This window comes from Apteryx rowi, unplaced genomic scaffold, assembly GCF_003343035.1.
Source record: "Apteryx rowi isolate R43461 unplaced genomic scaffold, aptRow1 scaffold_323, whole genome shotgun sequence".
NCBI lineage: Eukaryota > Metazoa > Chordata > Aves > Apterygiformes > Apterygidae > Apteryx > Apteryx rowi.
This window is the reverse complement of record NW_020449675.1, coordinates 218,685-242,776: the sequence shown is the minus strand read 5'-3', so window position 1 is coordinate 242,776 and position 24,092 is coordinate 218,685. Positions and strand designations below refer to the sequence as shown.

General features: G+C 39.5%; 2 protein-coding genes across 18 annotated transcripts in view; one reads left to right on the top strand and one right to left on the bottom strand.

Annotated features, from left to right (window-relative positions):
• The window catches only part of BRCA1 (BRCA1, DNA repair associated), a 31,688-nt gene extending 28,835 nt beyond the window's left edge, over positions 1-2,853 (bottom strand). For 9 of the 11 annotated variants that reach the window (XR_003254424.1, XR_003254427.1, XR_003254426.1 and 6 more), the window contains exons 1-2: positions 2,478-2,589; positions 249-302 (exon numbers count right to left, since the gene is read on the bottom strand). Coding sequence is in view for 7 of the 11 variants with exons in the window: in XM_026071273.1 (XP_025927058.1) it covers positions 249-302; positions 2,478-2,557 (134 nt within the window). In the remaining 4 variants the exon portion in view is untranslated. Of the gene's footprint in view, positions 1-248; positions 303-923; positions 1,082-2,477; positions 2,590-2,807 lie in introns of those variants that run through there. The other 2 variants (XM_026071272.1, XM_026071277.1) reach the window with 2 other exon arrangements.
• A 193-nt stretch (positions 2,854-3,046) lies between these two features.
• Positions 3,047-24,045, top strand: NBR1 (NBR1, autophagy cargo receptor). 7 transcript variants are annotated; one of them, XM_026071279.1, is made up of 22 exons: positions 3,047-3,071; positions 3,460-3,570; positions 5,860-5,922; positions 7,261-7,279; positions 7,678-7,700; positions 8,530-8,748; positions 9,278-9,352; positions 10,588-10,805; positions 11,886-12,050; positions 12,575-12,775; positions 14,330-14,489; positions 14,967-15,254; positions 15,713-15,865; positions 16,360-16,435; positions 16,899-17,009; positions 17,551-17,736; positions 17,869-18,003; positions 18,610-18,967; positions 19,272-19,366; positions 19,949-20,027; positions 20,831-20,936; positions 21,593-24,045. In XM_026071279.1, the coding sequence occupies exons 2-22, from the start codon at positions 3,469-3,471 to the stop codon at positions 21,767-21,769; spliced, it is 3,009 nt and encodes a 1,002-aa protein (XP_025927064.1). In that variant the 5' UTR covers positions 3,047-3,071; positions 3,460-3,468; the 3' UTR covers positions 21,770-24,045. The 7 variants fall into 7 exon arrangements, 6 of the variants coding, with proteins under 6 accessions (XP_025927064.1, XP_025927069.1, XP_025927065.1 ...); XM_026071284.1 differs by lacking the exon at positions 3,047-3,071 and adding an exon at positions 3,091-3,184; XR_003254428.1 differs by lacking the exons at positions 3,047-3,071; positions 21,593-24,045 and adding exons at positions 3,098-3,184; positions 20,250-20,314 and having other exon boundaries at positions 20,831-20,875.
• The last annotated feature ends 47 nt before the right edge of the window (positions 24,046-24,092 follow it).

Here is a 24,092-nt window from a genome sequence, read left to right as displayed (position 1 = left end):
CTTCATTATCAAACTGAATGCTTGTATTCTTGTTCTGGTGTTACGATGAATTCATCAATTCCCTTCTGACACATCTGTGAAACTGCAGTACTTTCTTACTCAGAATGGATTTTTCCCCTTCAAAGAGCTAGACATTAATTTATCAAAACACAGTAAAAAACATTAGCAGTTAAAAAAAAAAAAAGTAGTATACATGGAGAATAAGAACAGATTGATTAAGCATTGCAGTTATAAGTTTGCAAACCTACCTGCAGAATATGTGATCACATTTTGTGGAAACTGGCTCTTTTATCACGTCCAAGCTACCAAAAGAAAAAGGGAGAAAGAAAACAAGAACACAGAAGTTATGTTTAAAACAGCAGCAACAAAACAAGATTCAGAAATATGGTCACTTCGTCGAACATGGGGGGGGGGGGAACAAACATGGTGGGAAAGAGAAGTAGGACACATTTGACTATTTTGACTTGAGATCCAAGCATAATAACAAATGTTGTCGTTACATGATATATTCACAGCCACTAGTTCTCTTCAGCCTTTTCTTCCTCTGGCAAGATGACAGTGTTTTCTGGAGGTGCCAGTTCAGCAAGGCAGGGGGCTGGCTGTTGGAAGCCCCTACAGGCTAGGCTTCCTTTTGAACACCTCTCATGGCAACAGCAAAAGACAGCATAGTTTGGAGGTGGGGGGGAGGGAGGGGGGAAGAGATTCAGGATCCCACTGGCCTCTTTGCTATGCATGTATAAACCATATGCATAGATGTGCTGACACATGGTGCATATTTAGATTATTCTTTCTTTTTCTGTTTTTCTATTCTAAAGCCATTCCTGTCTAGTACAGGGTGAAAATTAACATTCAACCTGATGTGAAAGCTCTAAGAAAAGCTCTAAACAATTCACTTGCTCAACTCATCTTAAAGTACAACTTACCTTGAACACATATTAAGAAAAAATTCCTTTTTTAAAAAATACTGCTTTACATCTAGACTTGCACTCTGCTACAAACCCTAGTTGCACAAGAAAGTTCTCACAAGTTCCATAGACTCTGTATGTACATGAGAAAGACAGAATTCACAGTCACAGGAAGGCTAGAAAAAAAGAAGAAGAAAAAACTATGGCCAAAATAAATAAAACACTATTATTGCAGAACAGCCTAAGTAATAAATGCTCATAGGAAAATATACAGCAACAAGAGCCAAAAGCAGCCCCCAAATTATTCATGCCTGCATTATTCATTCCCCAATCTCCTTCATGCATTTTTTGGATGTTTTAATATTTAAATTCACTACAATAGAAAAGGAAGATTATACCTTTACGCCTTAATGTCACATGGAAATAAAGCAAGACAGGCCCAACCTCCACAATATTCACAGCCTTTTGTCCAGTTTATAATTAGAACAACACTGGTAAGTGCTTTAAAATCCTGGTTTTTGAACTGCCATTCACAACATCTGTCTTGCTGCTTAAGCTAGAGTACGCTCTTTATTTTTTATTTAAAACAACAAAAACTACTGCAGACTTTGAAAATCTCCATTCTGTGCTGAATTCAGCTTCATCCCATCAGTCAGCAGTACCAGACTGCATAAAATCACTTTAAGATATTTTGCTGTCTCAGCAATTTTCACATGCAATAAAGAACAGCAGATGCAGGAAATAGTTTCTATTCTCACTCCTGTAACATTGTTCGTAAAGTCAGTGAGTAACCAAGCCAACAATCCAATGGCAACTCTTCAGCAAAAACACTGTGATGCCTCTTCAGTAAGGATATAATGTGGATATATATTTTTTTTTGTGTAGCTTTATAAACATTGTACATTCTCTACTCCATGCCATTGTGATAGATGTTATCACCAACACGGAAATTATTTTGGTTTTACAAAGGCGGTAAGAGAAAATATTTCCAAATAGATTTAAAATGAAAGTATTTAATAGCATTTGCCACCATAGACAAAATAAATTTCAGCAGTTTGGTTCAAGGGAAGGAAGAGGCTTTTAAAAGCTTATCAGACATTCCAAATGTCAAGGCTTTCAACTACAACCTATGCTATTTTAGTATTCCGTATTAAAGAACTAAGGACCTCACTTCTGTTGCAAAAACAAAATACATAGATCCCAGCTGCTTTACAAACAGCATTCTGATCCAATCAGCTAGTTTTTTTTCCCAGCTGGATAGACRATGGACACTTTTAGGTTATAATAATAAAAGCAGCATTTACTAGAACATATGAACGAAATACAGGTTCTGAACTCTTTGAAAGTGTCTGTGCTTTCTCACTTGAGCCTTACAAAATATCAACTTACTCTTAATATCAACTCAATACTTACTCTTAAAATAGTATTCCTTACGCTTTCTAATGACACATAGAACTGACTACGCATTTGAACAGAAAGGAAAAAACAACCAGAGATTAAAAAAAAAAAAAAAAAAAGCAAAAGACTTGCTGACTATCCTATAGCGAAGTTCGTATCATTCCCCTGCCATACCATATCGGGCACTCCAAGTTTTTCTGCATAGCTGAAAGGACGTTTTGGACATCTCCAACGGCAATCACAGATAGGTCCATCCCTCACTTCCAAAAATACTCTGCAAAAATAAAACAGAAAAGGTGTCGGCACGGCAGCCGGGGAAGGGGAGCCCCCGCGGCAGCGTCACCGCTCCTGAGAGCGGAGGGAAACCGTCCGACCCTCGCGGGCGGCAGCCCCTCCAGGGCCAGGAGGCCTCCGGTCAGCGGGCCGGAGCACGGAACCCGCCGCCCCGGGCCATCGCCGGGGCAGGGCCGAGACGCRGCGCCGCCGCCGCCCGGAGCCGCTCACCCGCCGCGCGACCCGCCCTGCTGCACTACATTTCGCGCCCTTTCCATCACCTAGGAAACCAGCGCATGGAAGCAGCCAATGCTACRCCACGATTGCAGCACGTGGCCCGAGAGCGCTCTCTTATTCGCTCTTTTACGCCGCGTGACGCTCCCATCCCGCCTGTGGCGGGGCGGTGTAGAGAAGGGGATGGCTGATTGGCTCTGCCACCCCCACGTGACCCCTACGCTTACTGACTTCATCGCGTGGGGGCGGGCACTGTGACCGGTGCGGCTGGGGAGTGCGTAGGGGCGCCAGCAGTCGCGCGGAGGGGGAGAAGGCAGGCTGGGCGCGGCGCGGCAGTTGTGGGCGGTGGCGGGAGCCGTAGCGCAGCCTCGGAAGTGAGTGTCCGCTCGCGCCGCGCCCGCCCGGCTCCGGCCGCCTGGCTCTGTTTATTGTTTTGGTTCCAGAGCGCCTGGCGCCGCCCCTTGGCCAGTCAGGGCTGCGCAGCGCGTGAGTGGCAGGCGTGGCGGCCAGTAGCGGCGCGCCGAGGGCGCGGGGCAGGCCGGGGTCGGTCCGCCATGTTAGGGCCGTCACCCCGGCGAGGAGCGGGCGACGGCGGCCGGGCCCCGCGGTGGCGGCCGGGCGGCCTGACGCGGCTCCTTTGCCTCCGCAGGAGCGCGGCATGGAGGCGCAGGTGAACCTCTGCGTGAGCTGCCGCGGCGAGACCCAGAGCTTCCTGGTGTCGAACTCGGCGCACACGACGTGGGCGGACGTGGAGGCCATGGTGAGCGCTGCCCCCGCGGAGGGCCTCCCGGGGCCCGGCCGCTGCCCTCCCGCCTTCTCCGCCGCGCCCCCCTTGCAGAGCCCTTTCACTCTGCTGTGGTCGTCGCTTTTGTTTTGGTGTTGACAGGAACTTCTACTCCTGTTTTATACTCGCTATGGAGCGAAAACACTCTTTTGGATAGAACTTTTAATGGGTCGCTTCTTTTTTCTGTGAGCAGGTGGTCCTAGCTATGTGCTTTGCTCTTTTCTACCCTCACAGATATTTGGTTTTGGCACTGTTTCACTGTAAAGTACTTGGCTGTGCCTACTATCTTCAGTTCTTATTCCCATTCAGGTAGATCTGGCGAAATAACTTTTTTCTGTTTCTTGTAGAGAATTTTCATGAAGACCTACCTTTGCTCTCTGGGACACTGAGTTGCTAATATACTTTTTTTTTTCTTGCTTGCTTCCTGGTGCCTCATGTGTACTACTTTGGATATAATTGTTTATTTTGTTAGTAGGTCATGCACACTTAGACAGCTTCTTATGATGTTCTGCATATTATATACTAGGTAACTATTCCAAAGGATTTCTGTTTGGATGTTTATTTCCAGTGCTGTTTAGCGAAAACTCCTCCGAGGGTGAGATTGATATTGTGCAGTAGGGATTCTCTTGTTTATGATGAAGTTGCAGTGATTTTTTTATTTTTTTCCCCACCTCCATTCTGTAGCAACTGTTCTGGTTTTTATTTAGCTTGATTAAAACCTCTTAAGATGCAACTTTGAGAACAATGTTTTATTTTCTGTCTCTTTTTTTCTTTTAACTGATGTATTCAATGTATGTCATTGGAGGTTCCTGCATTGTGTATTACTCGCTTTCAGAGTCTGAACTGTATCATATTTGCTCCTCGCTGTGTTTCAATCCTGTAGAAGAGGATCTGGTTCTGATTTAAAATACTTGGTGGCAAGTAGATGCTACCGGAACGTCTGAAGTAGTTGGAATCCTAGTTGCATCAAAGCTGAAAGCAGATTGCTGTGTGAACATGGCGTTGCCCTTAATCTTATGTAGTATGAGAGTCAGGGTGCGTTTGTTCCAAGTGTGGTGTTCCATTACAATAATGTCACTTCTCTACCCAAGGAAGTACCATTGCATCTCTCTGCACTGTTGTGTAAATGTATTGTCTTAAGGCAGTATGAGATTAACTGTCTTTCCTATTTCTTTACTGTATTGTTACATGTGTCTGGTGTCCGTATTGTTAAATGTGTACGGGATTACCAGGTGTCTGTTTCTAGATTGTCTATTACCATAAACTGTTCTCAAAAAACTCAATGTAGAGAAATGCTTGAAACTGCAGTTTCTTCTTGGTTCTCTTAGTGCACTCTCACAAATACTAATTTGGGAGATATTATTTTTGAAGAGTCTGCCTGTAGCACATACATTCTATAATGATCGTAGCTATTCYGTTGTGCTCACATGCTGCTATGTAAGTCCCAACCATCTGTTAATCTTCTAAGGCTGCTAGTGTCCTTCTGTTAGATCCAGACTAGCAGAATGTATCTCGTACATAGCAATCTTTTTCTGAAAGACTCTTCTTTTGAGGAAAAATATGGCTTGTATAGGTAAATGATATAAAAGCACACATGAGCCTCAAAGACTGTTATTCAACACAGGGAAACAACTGCCTTTGCTTATGGTTCATTTGATATTGTTGCACCTGTCCTATTAATGCAAAATACAGAAATAGCTTTTTCTCATCATTCTGAAATAGGTACGTATAACACATTACATATCTATAGCGCATCAGCCAGCGAATAATAGCATGAGCTACTTTGCTCTTTTTGGTACTTGAATTAWTCCTAGTTTCTCAAAACACAAATAGGTTTGTGAAATAAGGCTGCTCATGTGTGTATGCTGTCTTCCAGGTGGTCTTTTTACGTAAGTTAGCATTCAAGGTTATTGGCTTTGGCCTCTGTGTATTGGAGTGTTTATCATGACTGAGTTCATTAACCCAGAGCAAGTCCTCTTAAAATGGAAAGGTTATTAAATGCTCTTGACTTTGGGAGTAAACATTAACTAGGGAAGGAAAAAACAGGAAAGAAACTTATTTCTCACTTTCATTATAGAAAGTTAGTAAAGTTTGGAGGCAAGGCATAGGGGACAGTGTTGTTGGACTTCAGTTTCAGTTGAAATAAATGATGTTTTACTAGGCGCATTCTTCTGAAGTGGCAGGAGGGTTAAACCATTTTTCCGATTAATCATGATTAACTGAGAACTGCCATAGTCCTGTCTCATGTATTCTTTTTACTTGCAGGTGAAGGTTTCATTTGACCTGAACAACATTCAGATCAAATACGTTGATGAGGATAATGATGAGGTATATATATGTATATATGTATTGTTTTCCTGCACATATCAAAGTATGGCTGGTGGTGTGAGCCTTTCTGCTTCTTGATAGTTTGTACTGGGTCCTTCAGGAGCTTAGGTTTCACGGATCAGAGGTGACTTTTTTTGTCCCTTTGAGAAGAGAATAGCTACTAGTCCTCTGTTTTCCCTCTTAGTATAGTATTCTTATTTTAAAACATTCTTTAGAAGTTGCTGCCTTTCTCTTTCCCACCTCTGTAGCCCAGTAGAAACAGTCAGTGGTTCTATGTGCTCTGAGGAAGGGATGCTCCTGTTGAGTTGTGTGGGTTTTTTGTTTGTTTGTTTTTTAGTCAGAATCAGGTGGTTGTAACTGTTTGTGTTCACAACCATGGCAAAGCCCTATCTCTTCAATCTATACCCCTTCCCCTGAAAAATGTAGGTTTCCTGTCACTTGTATATGTTTACTTCAGTGATCTGGTGTGCTCAAAYCCTCTGCTTGTTTTATTCCAATGCTGTAATCTCTAAGCAGATTACTGACTCAAAAGGAAACTGGTTACTTTTAGTTGTTCACATTGAGTAACTTCCTGCTTGGCATAACCTTGCCAGCTGATAGTCTTTGTTTATTTAGAGATTTAGATTAGAATGTAGCTCTAAAACTGAACATTACATCTGCAAAATCTGTGTTCTGCTGTTTGATTCATAGCTCTAAGTTGTGGAGATCGCAACTTTTTTCACCTGAGGGGAAATGACAGGATGTTTCCAGAAACATTTCAGGGAAAGATTCTCTCCTTATTTTCTAATCTGTATCTATACAAATATATACTTGCATCTGTTAAAGGTCTCTCTTAAATACTAATAGAGTTCAGAATCATGGAACACTGTAGTGATTAACTAGGTTCTTGTACTAGTGATTTCTGTGTGCATGATTGATAAATGGGCAGCAGTAGATGATGGGGTTGGCTTGTATCTAAATCAAGAAAACAAAGTGTTGCATGCTGGGTGTTAGTAGCACCTGTGTCCAACTGGTATTTATGTGTATAGGGAGCCCAGTGATATTCGCAGAATCTTCTCCAGCTTATGTACAGTAGATGAAAGCATGCTTGTTCTGGATTGCAGTAGTGCCAGGGACCTCACTCATTGTGCAAATCTAATAAAGAACATGTTCTGCTCCAAAATGTCACAATATAGGTTAATAGTTAAATATGGCAGTGTTAAATAACAAATATATGAAGAAAGATAGTGGCATTTTAGAAAATCTGAATAAAAATAGATTTATTTTGAAAACACATTAAACTTAAAAAGGAATCACACGAATTATATCAGTGGCTCTTACTGCTTTTTCTCTTTGCAGGTCTCTGTGAACAGCAAAGGTGAGCTACTGCTTTCCTGAAGTGAAACAAGATTTGTAAACAGACCCCAACTGTTTAGGTTTTTGAAGAAGCAGACGAGAATGCTTGCTGGGTGATTATGGGTTTTATGTATGACTGGGGGTCAAATCCTTCCCAAAGGAAAGAATTCTTGATCCATAGGAAGTGAATTTTTGAAAATGAGGAGTTGCTGAATGGAATGTTAAATCTGTAGGCTGTGAACGCATGTTTGCCTGTCACCATATGTATAACCTCTGTAAATTGTTTAAAAATAAAGCTAGTGGTGAAAGAAGGTATGAAAGACATTCCTCAACATAAGGGCTCCCAAATATCATATACTAAAATTACATGTATTATTTAAGATAGGCAAAAATTCACATTTTTTCTTTGYTTTTCTTTAGAGGAATATGAAGAAGCTCTGAAGGTAATTGGCCTCTTTGACCTTTTAAATACATTAAACTTTCTCCTGTGAAAATTAGTGTAGCTGAGAAAATCCAGCATTACCTGTAGAAATCAAACTGCTCCATCTTCTAGCTGTGGACATTAACTTGAATGTTTCACTATGTTTTTTTTTTTTYCCCCCCATCCAGACTAATTTTGATTTGTATGAATCAGTTCAGTAGGTGGTTGTGATTCAGGGTCATGAACACACAATTCATTGGCCAAATGACTGGCTTTCTCAAATGCTTAGACAGTAAACCTCTATGTTTGAAGATGTTGGGCTCCTACAGGATCCCTTTAAAAATCTTGCCAAACAAAGACTCCAGCTTTGTACTTCCAGGCAATAAAAATGTCATTGGTAGAATGCTTAGTTACTTAAGTAGTTAATTTTTAGACCAAATAAGAAATGTATTTCTCTTATTAATTAGTATGGTACTAATGTTTTCAGAACTTTTGTTCGTGCTCTCAATTTCTAATCAGAGAGTCACTTGAAAATGCTCATAAATAAAAATTTACTGTGAGTTCCTGGACAAAAGTTCTCTGTTTACTGGCTTACATAAACAGCTTCATTATAGACTCAAGTCCTGCAGAATATCTGCCTAATTAACTTTTCACTTATCATAAACTTTCTAGTAAGCAAATGTATAATTAAAAAGGTAGAATAAAATATCAACTGACTGTAATTTGACATGTTACTCAATTTTCTTGTTCCCCCCCCCCCAATTTCTTCAGTGCAGTATAGTGTTGCATTATAATAGAATTTTGTATGTTACTTGCAATTGGAGAAAATAGTGCATGCACTGTTCACTTAGATTGCAGTTAAACAAGGAAATCGACTCCAGATGAACGTGTACGAAGGAAACCCTTCTCCAGAAGGAACTTCATATTCTTGTCCTCTGCAACTGTGTGAAAACGCTGTGTCAGAAAAGTTGGCTGTCCTTAAAGACAGGAGGAAACCTCTCTCGCACTATTCCATGATAGCTCCGGGATTAGAGGAAGACATAAAAAATGAAAAGGAGGTAACAAATCAGGTAGGATGCAGAGCTGGACTATGTATTCATTTAAAAAAAAAAAAATGCTAAGTGTAACTCACTTCACAGACTGGTTATCATCTTTACCCATATATGAAAACTTTGTTCACAACTTGGTTGTGATTTGCAGCTATCTGTACTGATTGAAGGTAGCAAAATTGAATGTCTTCAAGAGGACGATTTGATGCAGGATTTAGAAATACAGGTTCTTTAATGCTGACTGTTTTTCAATATTTTGAAAAACAAAACAATCTGACTCTTGAAGCCCTGATTACCAGCTGGTAACTTCTGGTTGACTTTCTTTGGCTTTGATGTGTAATTCCACTCAAATGCTAATAAGGCAGAAATCTTTCAGGACAATCCTAGTGGCTTGCTTGTGTGACTTTTTCACTGTTCTCCTGAAATCTTGAAATGCTGTTTGGGGAAAGCTACTTGAGGGGAGAGCTATTTGAAAGTGGTTACTTGCTGTATTGGTTTGTTTACAACTTTGCATACTTACCATTTGTGACTTTTTTCCCCTCCCTCCCAGCAAAAGTTGAATCACAACAGAAAAGGAAGAAGAAATGAAAATCCTCCAGAATGGTTTACTAGCTACTTGGAAACAGTAAGTGCGTTTTCTTCTGGATTTTAGTGTTCTTAAAGGATTACATAAGAGATTATAGGTGGARAAGATATTTGTGATGCTTAACTTTATACAGCTGATCACATTTGCTCTCAGTACTTTTGAGCAAGTTCTTAAAGTGCATTTAGGCATCTAATCCCATGGCTTTTGTGGGGATAAACGGAAATCGGGCATGGACTATCTAGATGCCATTACACTCTTAAAGTATAGATGCTACCTTAAAAATTGATACATGATATTTCTTGTCACACCTGGATTGTGTTTGGTTTATACATTTGATAGGTTTGAGTATAGTTTTGAGTAGTAGTATTTTTGACAAAGGCTGGAGTAGTTTAGATGTTCTTCCATTTGGTGTTTTGAAATTCTTCTGCTGGAATCCATGTTGTATTTCAGACAGCCATAGGAACTTTAATGGGTAGTCATCATGAGATAGAGCATGAAATAAGGTGTTGCTTTTGGAGAATCTTGTTTGACCAGTTTCAGTGGGGTAATACTAATACTTAGGGTTTCCTGAGATTTGAAGCACAGCATTTAATGACCTTGCTTTCCTTGACTGTTCACTTTAAGAAAATACTTTCCAAGAGGCCAATGAGTATGACCTATAGATTGGTAAAATGTGTGTTAATTTGTTTTGAGCAGCAATAAATATCACAGACTGAGAAGCAGCTAGCTAAGAATGATAAGAATTARTCAGCTAGTGACTTCTTGAAACTTAAAGGTACGATGATGCAATAGTATATGCATTTATCTTTAAGTTTTTTTTCTAGAGTTTTCCCTTCCTTTGCAAGCTCTGAGTACAAACTAAAGAGTTTGCGTACATTGGGGAAGTAAATGGTTGTATTTAAAATATTCTTAGTGGATGAAGTCAGGACTTAGAGATGAACAGAGACTCTAGAAAGGAGTGTTGAAGATCTGTTAGTTGTCTAGGAGATTCGTGTGCTTCATTTTGTGCAAAGCTATGGAATTATTGTAATAATTATACTGTGAGCATGAGTATATGAACTTCAAATTTGGCTTGATAAACCTGAGGGCTAGTATTTTCTAAAATCCACATCTTTGAGGAACGTGATACTTGTTCAATTTGATCTGGAATGTGCTGTAGGGGGGTGGACTCTGAACTGCTTTATGAATTATGAGGTGGGAGATTTGGGGCAATGCAGTCAAATTTCTGAAGCTGCATAGGTGAGTCCCATTCATGACTACCTTGTTTTTTTCAGTTCAGGGAACAGGTAGTTAAAGAAACTGTTGAGAAACTTGAGCAGAAGCTATATGAAAAGCTTGTTCATCACAGTCAGCCTGCAGATTTTTCTGAGAGCTCCATTACAGCAGCACCTCCAACTTCGGAGACCAAGTCAGAGAATGGCAGCCAGTGTGACTGGCTGATCTCCTGCTGCAACTGTCAGGCCCGAATCATTGGAGTCCGCTATCAGTGCAGGTAAAAATCTGATAAGAGATGGGTATGTGGGAAATCTAACACTTAAGGCATGTGAATGAGAATTTGAGAAACTCTTCTGGTGTCATAGACTTCCATACGGCTAGTCTGTGTAGCATGATATGCATTTTGGGATCCCTAGTATGTGTCTCGTAAACAGCTTATGTTCTCAACTGTTGCGATTAATCCTTATCTATATAAGAGCAAGATTGATACTGCTTTGATAAAATATGAATATTAAAATAATGTAGAAGAACTTTAACATTTTTTTATATCCTCAAAAAATGTTCTTACTTTTTAGCATTTAACACTAATGCTGTAATTGCAAAGGAAAATGTTTCAGTTCAGTGAACTTTAGGGGGGGAAAAGTGGATGGGGGACAACTTCTTATAATAACCAGTTTTTAAAAATCCATTATTTGGCTCTGCCAATCAGTGAGATTGAGAGGTCATGCTTTTTAAATACATTCCCTGTTGTCAATTAGTTAATAAGAACTATGTTTTGATAAGTAATTAATAAGTGAGGCATCTRAAGTGAGGTTTTATTTGAATGAGGCAGTTGCTGTAAAGATAACTACTTCAAGACTAGGCAACAGCAGTGACTGGGATGCCAATAGGGGTTTTCCTTTGGATGTTTTTGTTATTAGCAGCAGGAGGCAATCTGTTCTTACCAGTGTTGTTCCTGCAGCGCTACCTGCTTTACATCCCTGAAAGATAGATGAAAGCTTCAGTTGACTTATCCTTCCCTTCCCAGTACAATGCTGTTTCTGGCATTGGATTTCAGTATAACGTTTGCTATCCTTTATAGCAACAATCCATTGTCCGTTGCTTGTGCTAAAGAAAACATCATGTTTTTCAATGTGTACTCAGGAAGAAAATGGGTACTGTCTTCCAGCTTTGACAAGAGGAGAGGTTCCAGGTATTGATGTCCATCTGAGAGCCAGCTTCTGTTTCACTCAGTTGCTACTTACAGTGATGGTTTGATACTGAGTTCATTTCTTGGGTTAATTATCCTTCCATATCTTTCTAGTGCACTAATTCTTTGTCTGTCTCTCAGTAATCTTCTGCCTTCTCTGCTTTGCAGCCTTTGTCCAGCCTACAATATCTGTGAACAGTGTGAAGCAGGAACATATGCACATGATCCCAATCATGTCTTGTTAAAGCTGCGAAGACCTATGCTATGTATTGCTGAGAATTACGGCCTTGCACAGTTTTCACCTCGCCTCCCTGCTACTCTGGAGCAAGTTAGGTAAATGGTGGCATGTGTCAGTCCTTGACAAGATTATCCTGATAGCAAAGTGGAAACACTTGTATTGGGGTGCTATTCTGTTTTTTATGAATCTAGATTTAGAGAGGACTGTAAGAAATGGAAATGGTGCTCTGAAAATGTAGTGTAAGTGGCTGAAAATAGCAATGTACTTTATAAATAGCTTAAGTCCAAGACTCTTATGGAGCTTTTTTTAAGAAAATAGAAAAGATAGTTATCCTGTGTAGTAGAGACTTTTGTGTAGTAGGAGGGGTTGCAAACTTTGAGACCTTGCTGTTTCTTTGAGCAGTGTATACTAATCTGTCTTTAGGTTTGCACTTTAACTGAGGCCATGCTAAGTATCTTCACCAGCCACTATGAAGATATTCTTTAAAATCATGAATATCCAGTCTAGAAGAATGAGACATTCCCTGAAGTGTTCTCTTTGAGACTTAAGACTGTGTTGGCTGAAGTTAAATTATAATCAACTTAGTATATTATAACCAGGTGGCTTACTCTCTCTACAGGCTCCAGAAACAGATGGACAAAAGATTTCTGAAGGCAGAAAAGCAAAGATTACGAGCAGAGAAGAAACAACGAAAGGCAGAAGTCCGAGAGCTCAAAAAGCAGCTCAAATTGCACAGGAAAATTCATCTGTGGAACTCTGTCCATGTCTTGGAAACTAGTGGTTCGTCTACTCTGAAGTCTGAGAGTCTCCAACCCTTCATGTAAGGGATGTTATCTGAGCATTTTTTTTTAGTTACACTAAGAAATGATGGAACCAAGTTAAAGTAACAGAAGATTATGAAATCAGTCACTCATTTAAAGTATCATTTGCGATTGGACTCCATGAGAATTTTGTCTAAGTGAAATTTGCAGGGTGGAGGGTTTTTCCTGGGAGGAGTGTGGGACAAACAAAGAAAGCAACTGATGTTTATTACTGAAAACTTAAACAGGTTTATGCAGCTATAGGAGGAAGGGGTGTGCCCAGGCTTATATACACACATGCTCAAACACAGAGTATAAATCAAGGTTGTTGGTACCTTTAAAGAGTCTATCTTCCTGATTCTTTCCTCTTGAAGTCAAGTATATTCTGCATGCTTATGTTCATTCTCTCTCTCTCTCTCTCTCCCTCTCTCTTTTTTTTTTTTTTTTAATGGACTTAGGCTGTGGCATGTTAGACAACAACCTTTCATGCAAGGCAGACTGCATTACATTTTCCCATCTGTTTGGTTTTATGAATGTACAGGTATAAAACTTGTACAGTTTATTTAATTCATCCCTTCCAATTAGGGCATTTCTGAGAGTTACTTCTACCTGTGGAGAACTTAAAATAGCCATTTTTGCTTCCTGTCAGCTGAACAGAACTACTACAGAAACAGAATTCAGACCAAAGTTAGCAGTGATTTTTTTTTTTTCTTTTCTTTTAGATATTTGAAAGTTGGCATTAATAAAAGCTGCTTCACCAGTCCTTTTTCATTGCACCCAAACTGACAGTGAAGCTTTCTATTACACCTGTTTTTGAGTTCCCTTCAGGGAAAAACTGTGGCATCCTACTAAAAAACAATGTTGCTTGTGAGGCCAAGGTACAAGACGCCAGCGCTGGACTATAACACAGTCCTTGATTCAACATCAGAAAGATAAAGTAACTTCATTCTCTAACAGAATAGCCATTTGAATTTCAGCTGTTAAAACAGCATGAACTAAAGGCTGCTAAATTTGCTCTCATATTTCCTGAGCTATGTTGAGTTTTGAACCTGCCTATCAAAAACGGGGAAAATACATAGCAGGGAATGACAATTTAACATCTAGTTTTGACTGTGGTTCTTCAGGCACCTGCCATTTTTTTGTGGTTTAAATGAAACTTTTCCCCCGTTACAGATTAGTCAATCCTACTAGATTCTCTGTGAAGACAAACACTGGAGTTCAGACTGGAAAAAAAAAGTCCTTCGAGCACACTGTAGAGTGTAGGCCAAAGTGCTATAAGACTAAAGCAAATCAACTGAAGAGTGAACTCTTCTCTCTTGAACTTGAGTACTGTAATTATAATACATAGTCTTCCAAATGACCAAATCTCATTTTGATGTGTTCAAGCAAAGGAAAGCACAATACTGCGTGATGTTTAGAGTTATGATGGAAAGAGTAGCAAAAAATGTTAGAATTTTGAAGCTGTACCACAGCTTGAAGAAGATGAACTAAATTTCCTCCGTTTTAGTCAGTGAAATACCTGCAGAAGCCACTAAGCTGTTGTTTTTTCTTCCCTCCACCCACCCCAAACCCAGGAGTTCTAGCCAGCCCTTCCAAACAATTGTCCCAACATTGAGTGCAGTATTTGTGGATGAGAATTTGCCAGATGGGACTCACTTGCAGCCAGGAACAAGGTTTATCAAACACTGGCGAATGAAAAATACTGGCAATGTCGAATGGAGCTCAGATACAAAGGTATCTTTCCTTTGCTATTGCTTTTACTCATTAAATAGTTCTGGAAGATAATGTTTGTATGTTTTGAGATTCGAGTTCATGATTTCACTTGGCTTGTTAGTTCTAGGGTAATATGTTGTCTTGGATACTGCTTACAGCTACAGAGTATGAGGGAAGCAATCAAGATTAACATAGCTGAAAAGGTCTTCTAGTGCTGTTCTAATGTTACAGTTTAACCTTGTTATAATAGGTAGCTTGCCTTCCTGACTCCTAAAAAGCCTGCCTTCTTTGAGTGTAGATCAAGTTCATATTGAAAGATGGATATCTTCTCACTCTGCAGTGACTGTGACTAGTGTGGGGAAAATGCAAGCTTCTCTGCAAACTGTGGGAATTAAGGAGCATTTCAAGTTTATCTGCTGAGAGGCTTCGTACAGCTGCTGAGCATAGAGAAGGGAGGCTGCTGGTAAACTTCATTTTTGCTTTTTCTTTTTATTTCAGCTGAAACTTATGTGGGGAAACTTGACCCTGGCATCTTCTGAAAAAAAGGATGTGCTGGTACCATCCCTTCCATCAGGGCAAGTAGGAACTGTTTCAGTTGAGTTTGTGGCTCCCAATATAGAAGGAACCTACACATCTCACTGGAGACTGTCACACAGAGGGGAACAGTTTGGGCCCAGGATCTGGTGCAGTATTGTTGTGGATCCCTCCCCAGCTACTGACTGTCTAGAGAGCAATTGGAAGGATTCTGACTTCCATCAAAAGGATAAAGCTTCCAGTAACAAGCAGGCAAGTATCTCAACCTGTTCTTGAAGCAACTGTGAATTGCCTAGTAGAAGGAGCAGTTTATATTGTTCAGCACAGTGACTGTCCCTAACTGTATTGATCTTTTGGGATTCCTTTAGTTGTTTGGTTTTTTGTTTGTTTTTTGTTTTTTTTTCTCTATAGAAAAGAGAAACACTGCCTTTACTGCAGTAGTAAGTTCTGAAGTAGTAGTTCTTTCTTTGACAGGCATGGGATTGGTTATCAGTCTGTTGCAGCTATTTATCTAGTTTTTGAGCAAACTGCAACGTTGCAGGGTTCCCCTTCACTCTGAATCTTGTCCTTATGGCCCTAAAATGAGTTGAATTAAGTCTCTTTTTCAAGTTACTTATGTTGTTATATGCAATGCTCAGACTTTACATTTTATGTAACTATTTTGTTTGCTATCTGCCTAATGTGCTCTGGGATACTGTTTGCTTTTGCAGGATGCCTCCCTGAGGACAGAAGCAGATGCCCAACTGATGGGCGAAGTCATGGAGCAGGCTGAAATACCTCTACCAAATATTCCTTTAAAGATCAGAAATCTGCCAAGTGAGAGAGAATTTTATATCCCATCAGTTGATCTCCTCACTGCACAGGTAAGTACTAGAATTCAGGTGGAGATGAAACAAATGCTTAGTTGCATCTTGGTTTTGATATCTAGGTACATAGCCATTCATAAGAATAGATAGTTTGAGCTTTAGAATTGCCACTCCTTGTTTTCAGGATAGTATATTGCATTTTATATAGCAGAACTATTTCCCTGAATCAGTACTGGCAACTGACTGGCACTGTACTGAGGATCTTCTGTCCTGCACATACCTTCCATGATGAATTGCTGGGTTGGGTCTTTCTGTAACCTTTAACAAAGGAATACTCTAGCTTTCACTCTTCCTGACCCAGTTTATATACTGTCTTCTATGATGCAGATGGACCTATGGCAAAACTGCCCTCTGTCTGAGATCATGCCAAGTACCTACCAAAATAGGGTAGATTTACTTGTAAAATAATGGGATCTGATGCTGAGAAGCACCAAATGAGATTCCAGTTCAGGATCTACTAATTAAAAACTGTGTGGGATTTCTTTCTATAGGATTTACTGTCCTTTGAGCTACTGGATATTAATATTGTACAGGAATTGGAGCGAGTGCCACACAATACTCCAGTTGGTAAGGACCTTCTGATATTCTGGGGTGTTGTCTTTACTGTTCTGCGTTACTACTTATTCCATGAAAAGCTGAACTTACTTGTGCAAAAGGCTTATTTGTGCTTCAGGCTAGAGTGAGTGTCGTCTTGGTTCCCCAGTCTTTCCATTTTAATTCTTGCTGCACCCTCAAAGAGATATTTGGCGGATCTCCATATTTTCAGTTTAGACTTCTCTCCACCTTCACATCCCCAAAATCATAAGATCCCAGATATTGAGTAAGGCAGCTGTTTTCTTTGCTCAGCCAATGTAATGTAAAGCAAGCTGTCTGTTTCACCAAAAGTATCTTGTAAGGTAACTGAATTTCTTCAGTCTTGGAACAAATATTCCTAAAAAAAGATAACTTCTTAAAAGGTTGCCCCCTGGAAGAGGGAAGGAAGGTTCCTACTTCTTTAGTACCAATTATCTTTGCTACCTTTGTTTTTTAGACATGACTCCATGCATGTCCCCTTTGCCACGTGATAGCCCCTTACTGGAGAAACCTGGCTTAGGTCAGATAGAAGAGGAGAACGAGGGGACTGGATTTAAACCACTGCCTGGTAAGCAGTAATCGATGGGGGGTGGTGGGGAGGAGTATGTCATAACTTTTGTGCAGTCACCAGGTTGGTATGTTCTAGTTACCTAAAGAATTCTAATTCCTCTGCGTATGTGGTGTGTGTGGCTTTCTTGTGTGTGGGTGTTGTTTGTTTTTCTGTGGGAAAAAAAAACACGTTTGGCTCATTATGCAGTCTCTAACAACTCTTTGTCTTAGAGATTGGAGTCTAACATAACTAAAATTCAGGAAAAAAAAAATTCTTTGGATTTGTCTGTTTGCTAGAATTGTTGAGATAATTAATTGAAAACTTTCTCTTTGTACTTTGTACACTGGGTTATACTCAAACACTCCAGCTCTGGCTTCCATACTTCTCAAAATTCTTTTCACATTTAACTTGAAATGAACTCTAAAATCTCTCAATTTTGAGAAGGAAGTAACACTGAGAATTGGAGTTAGCCATTTTACAGGAAGGACAGGTTGAGAAAAATTCTTCTGGTATTTACATTGCCTTATAGTGAAATTAATCTGTCACACTTCTTTCAAAGGAGTGACTGAAACCTGCTTTACTGCTGATGCTTGCATGGTGAAAATGAGAGCTGAGCATCCATTGAACCAGGAAGAAGGGGAAGAAGATATGAGTGGGACTCAATTTGTCTGTGAAACTGTCATTCGCTCTCTAACCCTGGATGCTGCACCTGACCATAAGCCCCCACAAAGGAAATCTGTGCGGAGTGGGTACTATTAGCTAGCTTCTGTAGCTTCACTTTTTTGCAGCCAAACATTTGCTGCAAATTGCCTTGTGTTGCAGGTGGTGATATTATTTTAATTGTTTTTCCTGATTGTGGTTCTTTTTGGTTTTTAAGACTCTTTGCAAACATTAGAAGATGCCTTCAGTTGTAATGTGATAAGTGAAGAATCTCCTAGGATAAAAACTAATTACACTTCCAAAAAAGAAGTGAAGCTCCACCACTTTGAGGCAATGAGAGAAAATGTGTGTGGTAAGTAAATTAGGTAAAGATGTAGTCTCTCTTTTTGAATATAAGATACAGCTGTAAGAGGGACTACAATTAAATTCAGATGTAAAAAGATCTCTGACACTGTTCTAGAAAATTAATCCTCATTACCGCATTAGAAAATTGGTATCAGTACTCTGAACATACTGCAATTTTAGCAGCTTTCTGTTACATAGTGAAATTGAGACATAAGGGTTCCAGCGAGGTGTTCAGATGATAGGTGCTCATATGATAGGTGCTCATACACTTAAGCATGGCTGGTGTCTCCATACTCTGTGCATGTAGCTTCAGAGTACTCCTTGCTGTGAACTGTTTTTGATGCATGGTGTTCAAGAGCTGAAAACTGCTCTCTTTTCAACTTCTCAGTGTAGGTGTTATTCCTGTTGAATGCTGCATAAATTTAATAAGATCTATTCCTTTGTCACACTCCCCACCCCTGCCCCACTCCTCAAAAATGATACCATTAATATCAGCAGCAAGGGTTTACAGTTGTTCCTGAGTACTTGTCTTTTTATCTGGGAGAGTACTGTCTTTGTTATACAAACAAAATGGACTTTTTTTAATACTTAACCTTTTTCTTTTCTTTTTAAGAGGAACTCCCATTGTCTGATGGGAAAGCAAACACCTGTAGTGAGTCTGGCAATTCTGATGACGATGATGCTACAGATGATGTTCAAAGTCAAGGCTCTTCTGCTTCATCGGAGGATTATATCATTATTCTCCCCGAGTGTTTTGACACCAGCCGTCCTTTAGGGGAGTCCATGTATAGTTCTGCTCTTTCTCAACCCAGTCTGGAAAAAACAGGAGAACCTGAAACACAAGCAGGGAATCCAGAAGGTGGAAGCCAGCCACAGAGCCACAGCATCAGTGATGTTTTGACAGCCTCACAAACATTGGCTGTAGTACCTTTGACCCCAGAGATCATGGATGCCGTACCACAGACACACATGTATGCATTTTATTCTCTGACCAGAATAAAATGGCTATGTTAGAGTTGCTGCAGGCTCTGCAGGACATTGTGCTTAAACTCAGTGTCCAAATAGAAATTGTTGCAACAAAAACGGTGTCACATATATTAGAGTGAATGTGCTAAATCCTGGAGCTTCTTACAAGCTTGTACTTGCTGATTAGCTGAACCTAAGAGAGGGAAGGAAGGGAATGTATGAACCTTTTTCCTACAGATCTTGACTTACCTAAGTACTTTCAGTACTCTTGTTCTAAGCATACATAATTGTTTTGCTTTATCTTCTCAGGAATCTTGCTTCTCTTCAGAATCATGTCTTCCAAGAATCAAACATACCAGCTTCAGAGGAGGTCTCTTCCACTCCCCTTGATCAAATAAGAGAAGGTATTGACAGTGCTTAACAGCTGTGTCTGTACCCTTTTCTCCTGCTCCTTGTGTCTAGTATTGGATTTGGTATCCTGTTATTCTTGAGGAAAGCAGAAACCTACCAAGTAACAATGCTCAGGTTTTCTCTGGGCATTGAAATTTTACCATACGGAAGACTTGAATGAAGAAATAATTTGGCTTTGGGGATCAGCTTTGGGAAGGTGGTGGGTTCATTAGAAGTGGTGGGAGAGTACTCAGAGACCTTTGCAGATGTTTGGGAAATTGAGTTCCAGAGGAAGGTAATGAAAGGGATCTCATGAGCTATGTGTTTAAACTGCTATTACAGTCATTGGTAGCTCAGTCAGCAGTTCATCTCAYGTTGAAGTAGACACCCATTGACTAATCAGCCAAATTACTTCTGGGATTCTTCTGACTATTGACTGTAGTGAGAATCTTGGACATCTAGGTTTGCATCTAGATAACTAAATTTGAAAGTATTAATTCTAGACTGAATCCTCCTCTTTTCCATTTATATACATAAATTGCCTCTCCAACTCATCATTAACTGTGCCTGTTGATAGGATTTGATTTTTCTTCTAGAATCCAGAGGTGAAGATAGTCATGGACCAGAATCTTCTGGATTTATAACTAGTAAACCGAAGTGCTCAGAATACTCAAGGTAATGAAACTGTAGCTGTTTTCACAAATATTGTTTATTCTATGGCTCCTCTTTTAAGACAAGAATTGCTAAATTAACACAAGCACCTAGCAAAAAGCACTGGTTTAGAGATCTCATGTAGCCAGTATTTTTAGAGGAAGGGCTCCACCACCACCACACTTTTTAGGAAACAGATACTTAACTATATAAGATTCTTTTTGTAAGATCTCACTTTCTACTCAGACACAAATAGGAATCATCCAGAACTGGTGAGCAAAAGCAAATGAAGATGAACTCAAGGTGAAAAGGTGAATCCTAAAATTCTGCAGTGTTCCTCCCCTCTCCCCCCCYCCCCCCCCCCTTGAATCTGAAGATTCCAGAAATATGGATGTGGTAAGCTATGCTACGAAACTAAACATAAAATACTGAGACTGGAGGAATAAAACGGACAAAACATTGAGCAGAATATTTAAGTGGCTAAGAATCCAGACAGAAGTCACTCTGGCCTGGAATGGATGTTGTAGTGCACAGCTTCCATGTATAGAGGAACTCTTTTCTGGGTGAGAAATTCTTTGCTTAATTCTTTRCGACCAGTAGTCATGCTATGGAAAGAAAATTAATGTACTTTAGCATAAAAACAGAGTTTAAGTATCAGGAAAGAAGGAATGAGCTTCCCAGATAGAGAAAACAACCTATTATCCAAAGGAATCGTTCAGACTAACAACTAAACCTCAATTGGCCCTTTAACAGGGAGAGACATACCCTGTAACTGAAACATATATTTGACTTTACTGACTGTAAATTAATATCTAACTTCTCTGCAGACACCCCCAAGGAAGCAGCATTGCAGGAGGACTAGTTAAAGGAGCTTTGTCAGTTGCTGCCTCTGCCTACAAAGCACTATTTGCTGGGCCGCCCATTATAGAACAGGTAAATTTCTTTTTTTGTATACTGTGTGAGATTTATAAATGCCAACCTTAAAATTACAGGTGTATATCTTATAAATGTTTTAACATGGTGTATAGTACTACTTCTTGATGTAGTCCATGCATTGGAATGCTCAAAGACTGAGCTTCCCTCTAGTCTTGAGTAGGATTAGATCTAGTAAACTTTATTTAGAACACTATTTTTAATCTGTCTCCAAGAATGGTAATACATTGACTGTCTTTACTGGCCACTGCACTCCACTGAATTCTCTATGGCTATTTGGGACCTTAAAATTGTGTGGTGGTGCTTTATTTAGTTATTATTTATTTTTATTATCAGACTGACTAAGGACCACTGCAGCTAAAACTAAACGTTCATTTTTAAAAGACTTGTTAGTAGGCCAAAGCCAGTTTACAAGGCTTAGCTACTATAACTATATCTGATCGTGTCACATGCCCTTCTCCCATTTAACTGACGAAGCTGATTCAGTGTGCCCCTAGAAGAATAAATGGGTCACGAATGAAAAAAGTTTGTTTGCAGAGATTACAGAGATTGCAGAGATCCTATTACACCTTAAGATCTTCATAGCGTAGCCTAACCCGCAGTATGCATTCAGGGGAGAGACTTGCAAACAATTCTGAATTTCCTTTTGTTTTAAGCAGCCTACAGTTACAGAAGAGCACACTGCCACTCTTCTATCCAGTCTGTGTGAGATGGGATTCTGTGACAGGCAGTTAAACCTGCAACTGCTGAAGAAACACAACAACAATATGGTTCAAGTGGTAACTGAATTGCTTCAGATCAACAACAGTGACTGGTCTGGCAGTAGATGCTGAACTTTCCTGGTGGAGGGAGGAATCGCCTTCACTGAGCAGACTCATTAAACACTGCAACAGTAGCAGGCCGCTCCTCAGCTTCTTTCTGTTCTGGGGTGTGGCTAAAAATTTTGGGTTCTYTAATGAACTTTTGATTTTTCTTTTTCTCTTTTTTTCTTTTTTTTCTTTTTTTAAATGGAAATGTCAAACGGTACTTGTCACAGCATTTTATCAATTGGAAACCAGATTGTCAACTTTACTTTGGACCTCATAAATGAGTAGCCTTTAAGTCTCTAATCTGATACTGAATCCCTTTTATCTGGGAATCCTGCAGAATGACTTAAACTTCCAGTCAAGTGAAAACTTCCCCTTTTATTGAGTGTGAAGATATTTTTAAGGCAGCTGGAAACTCCTGTTGATTGTTAACAAGCTTTGGAGGAGGAACCAATGCCAAATGCTGCTGTAAAATGTAGTCTTGCCTAATATACAAGAGATGCCTGCAGCTAGCAAGTTGCTTCTGATACGATTTAGTAGCTGACTTTTGCCTGATGTATGATAGTAATATAATATTTAAACCCTATACAAGTCTTTTTAGAAGAAAAAGGTTGCTCATACATTTTTCATCTTAAGCCATGAAACAACTTCTAAAGTCTGAAAGTCTAACCACTTTTAATCTGAGTATCAAGAGTGTCATTGTTTCATGTAGTAGAATGAAGCATGAAAATGAATTTACCAGCAGCTATTGAACTATCTCTAGTAATGATAGTAATGTATCTCTAACAGAAAATATAGCGTACATAAAATATTTTGTTAAAGTGTAATTGTAGGAAAGGCCTTTCTAAGAACCTTTAGAGACTGTTTGTAAAAAGGTTAAAGATTTGACCGCTTTATTTTTTTTCTAACTCAGTGTAGCACAAGCCTTTTATTCTGCTAATACTACATAGAGGAATTGAAGAATGTTTAGAAAGCCAGACCTGAACTGGAGTGCAAATTCTAGTAAGGTTTGGGAATGTGAAGAGTGCCTGAGGTAGGGATTGGGTGACTTCTGGTTTATTTTGAGAATAAGTTTGAGAGTATTAAGTGTACAGTTACCCTTAATGGTTCTAGCTGTCCACATATTTCCATTGACATATCTGTAGGATTCAGTTTCTCACAAGATTTTGCTTTAGATGCCCATATTTAATTTGGAAGTCTGAGAATTCCCTTTTTAAATATACCAAGAAGAGATTAGATTCTGAAGAATCACAGGAAACCAGCAACATCCACTGCTGTGCAGTGGTGTATCAATAGATAACTGCTTAGAAGCCAGTCCTCTGAAAGCAACAGCAGTGTTGGCTACATTCTTACTTTCAAGCGCATTTTTTTCCTTGTTGCAATAAGAGACCATTGATCTTAAATTTTATATTACCGCGGCTTCAAAATAAAGTTTTTCTGTTGTGACAGGATGTAGCTGAAGCAGTATTAGTATTATTGTGACTGACCCAGTAATCATTAGTAGTAAATTTCTTAAAGACTTAATACCCTTATCTAAAATACCATAAAAATGATTGAAGAGAAACATGTATCGTACCATTTTTGTTTTAAACCTATTTTTATAGATGGTGGAAGATAGAATACTCTTAAATGTTTATTTTGAAATACAGTGGGTCTATTTTGCAGTGTTTCCCATCTATCTTTACTCCAGTATAGCTCTTATCTGCTGTGGACCACATAAAGATCTTCCTGTAACTTGAACCTACTGTTTTTCTGCCATGACTTATGCGTACTGTTCTGAGTACCTTTTGGCTTATGCTTCCTCCAGAACAAGGAGGAAAGGGCATGGATGAAATACAGTGGCTGGTGAAGTTTCTAAGCCTAGTGGGCTTGTCTGCTTTTGATCAGGATTTCCCAGCAGGACACATGTTCTTTCTGAGTGTATCTTCATACTTTGAGGAATTTTAATGTTTTCTGTAAATTAACAAAACACTAAAATGGTTTGAGGAAAAACACTTCATTGCAGACTGAAATGTGAGGTGTGAAATGCTCTTTTCTTTTAATTCCCCCCCACCCTAATGCTTAGTTTATTCTTTATTAGATTTTAGATGATGTATGCTCAGGCTTAAGATATATTTCTGTTGGCTTTGTATATTTTGTTAATGAATGCATGGTATAATTTATAATATATTCTAGAGTGCAGATTTGACCTCTGTATCTTATTTAGGATGAGCACTTTAAAGTCAACTGTGATGGGGGGAGGAGGAGGTGGAGTAGGGAAGACAAACTTCACCTCTGTCCTTATAATAAAACTTCTACCTGGCTGGGTGTCTCACGGGCTCTTTACAAGCAAGGGGGTGGTCAGGTGGGA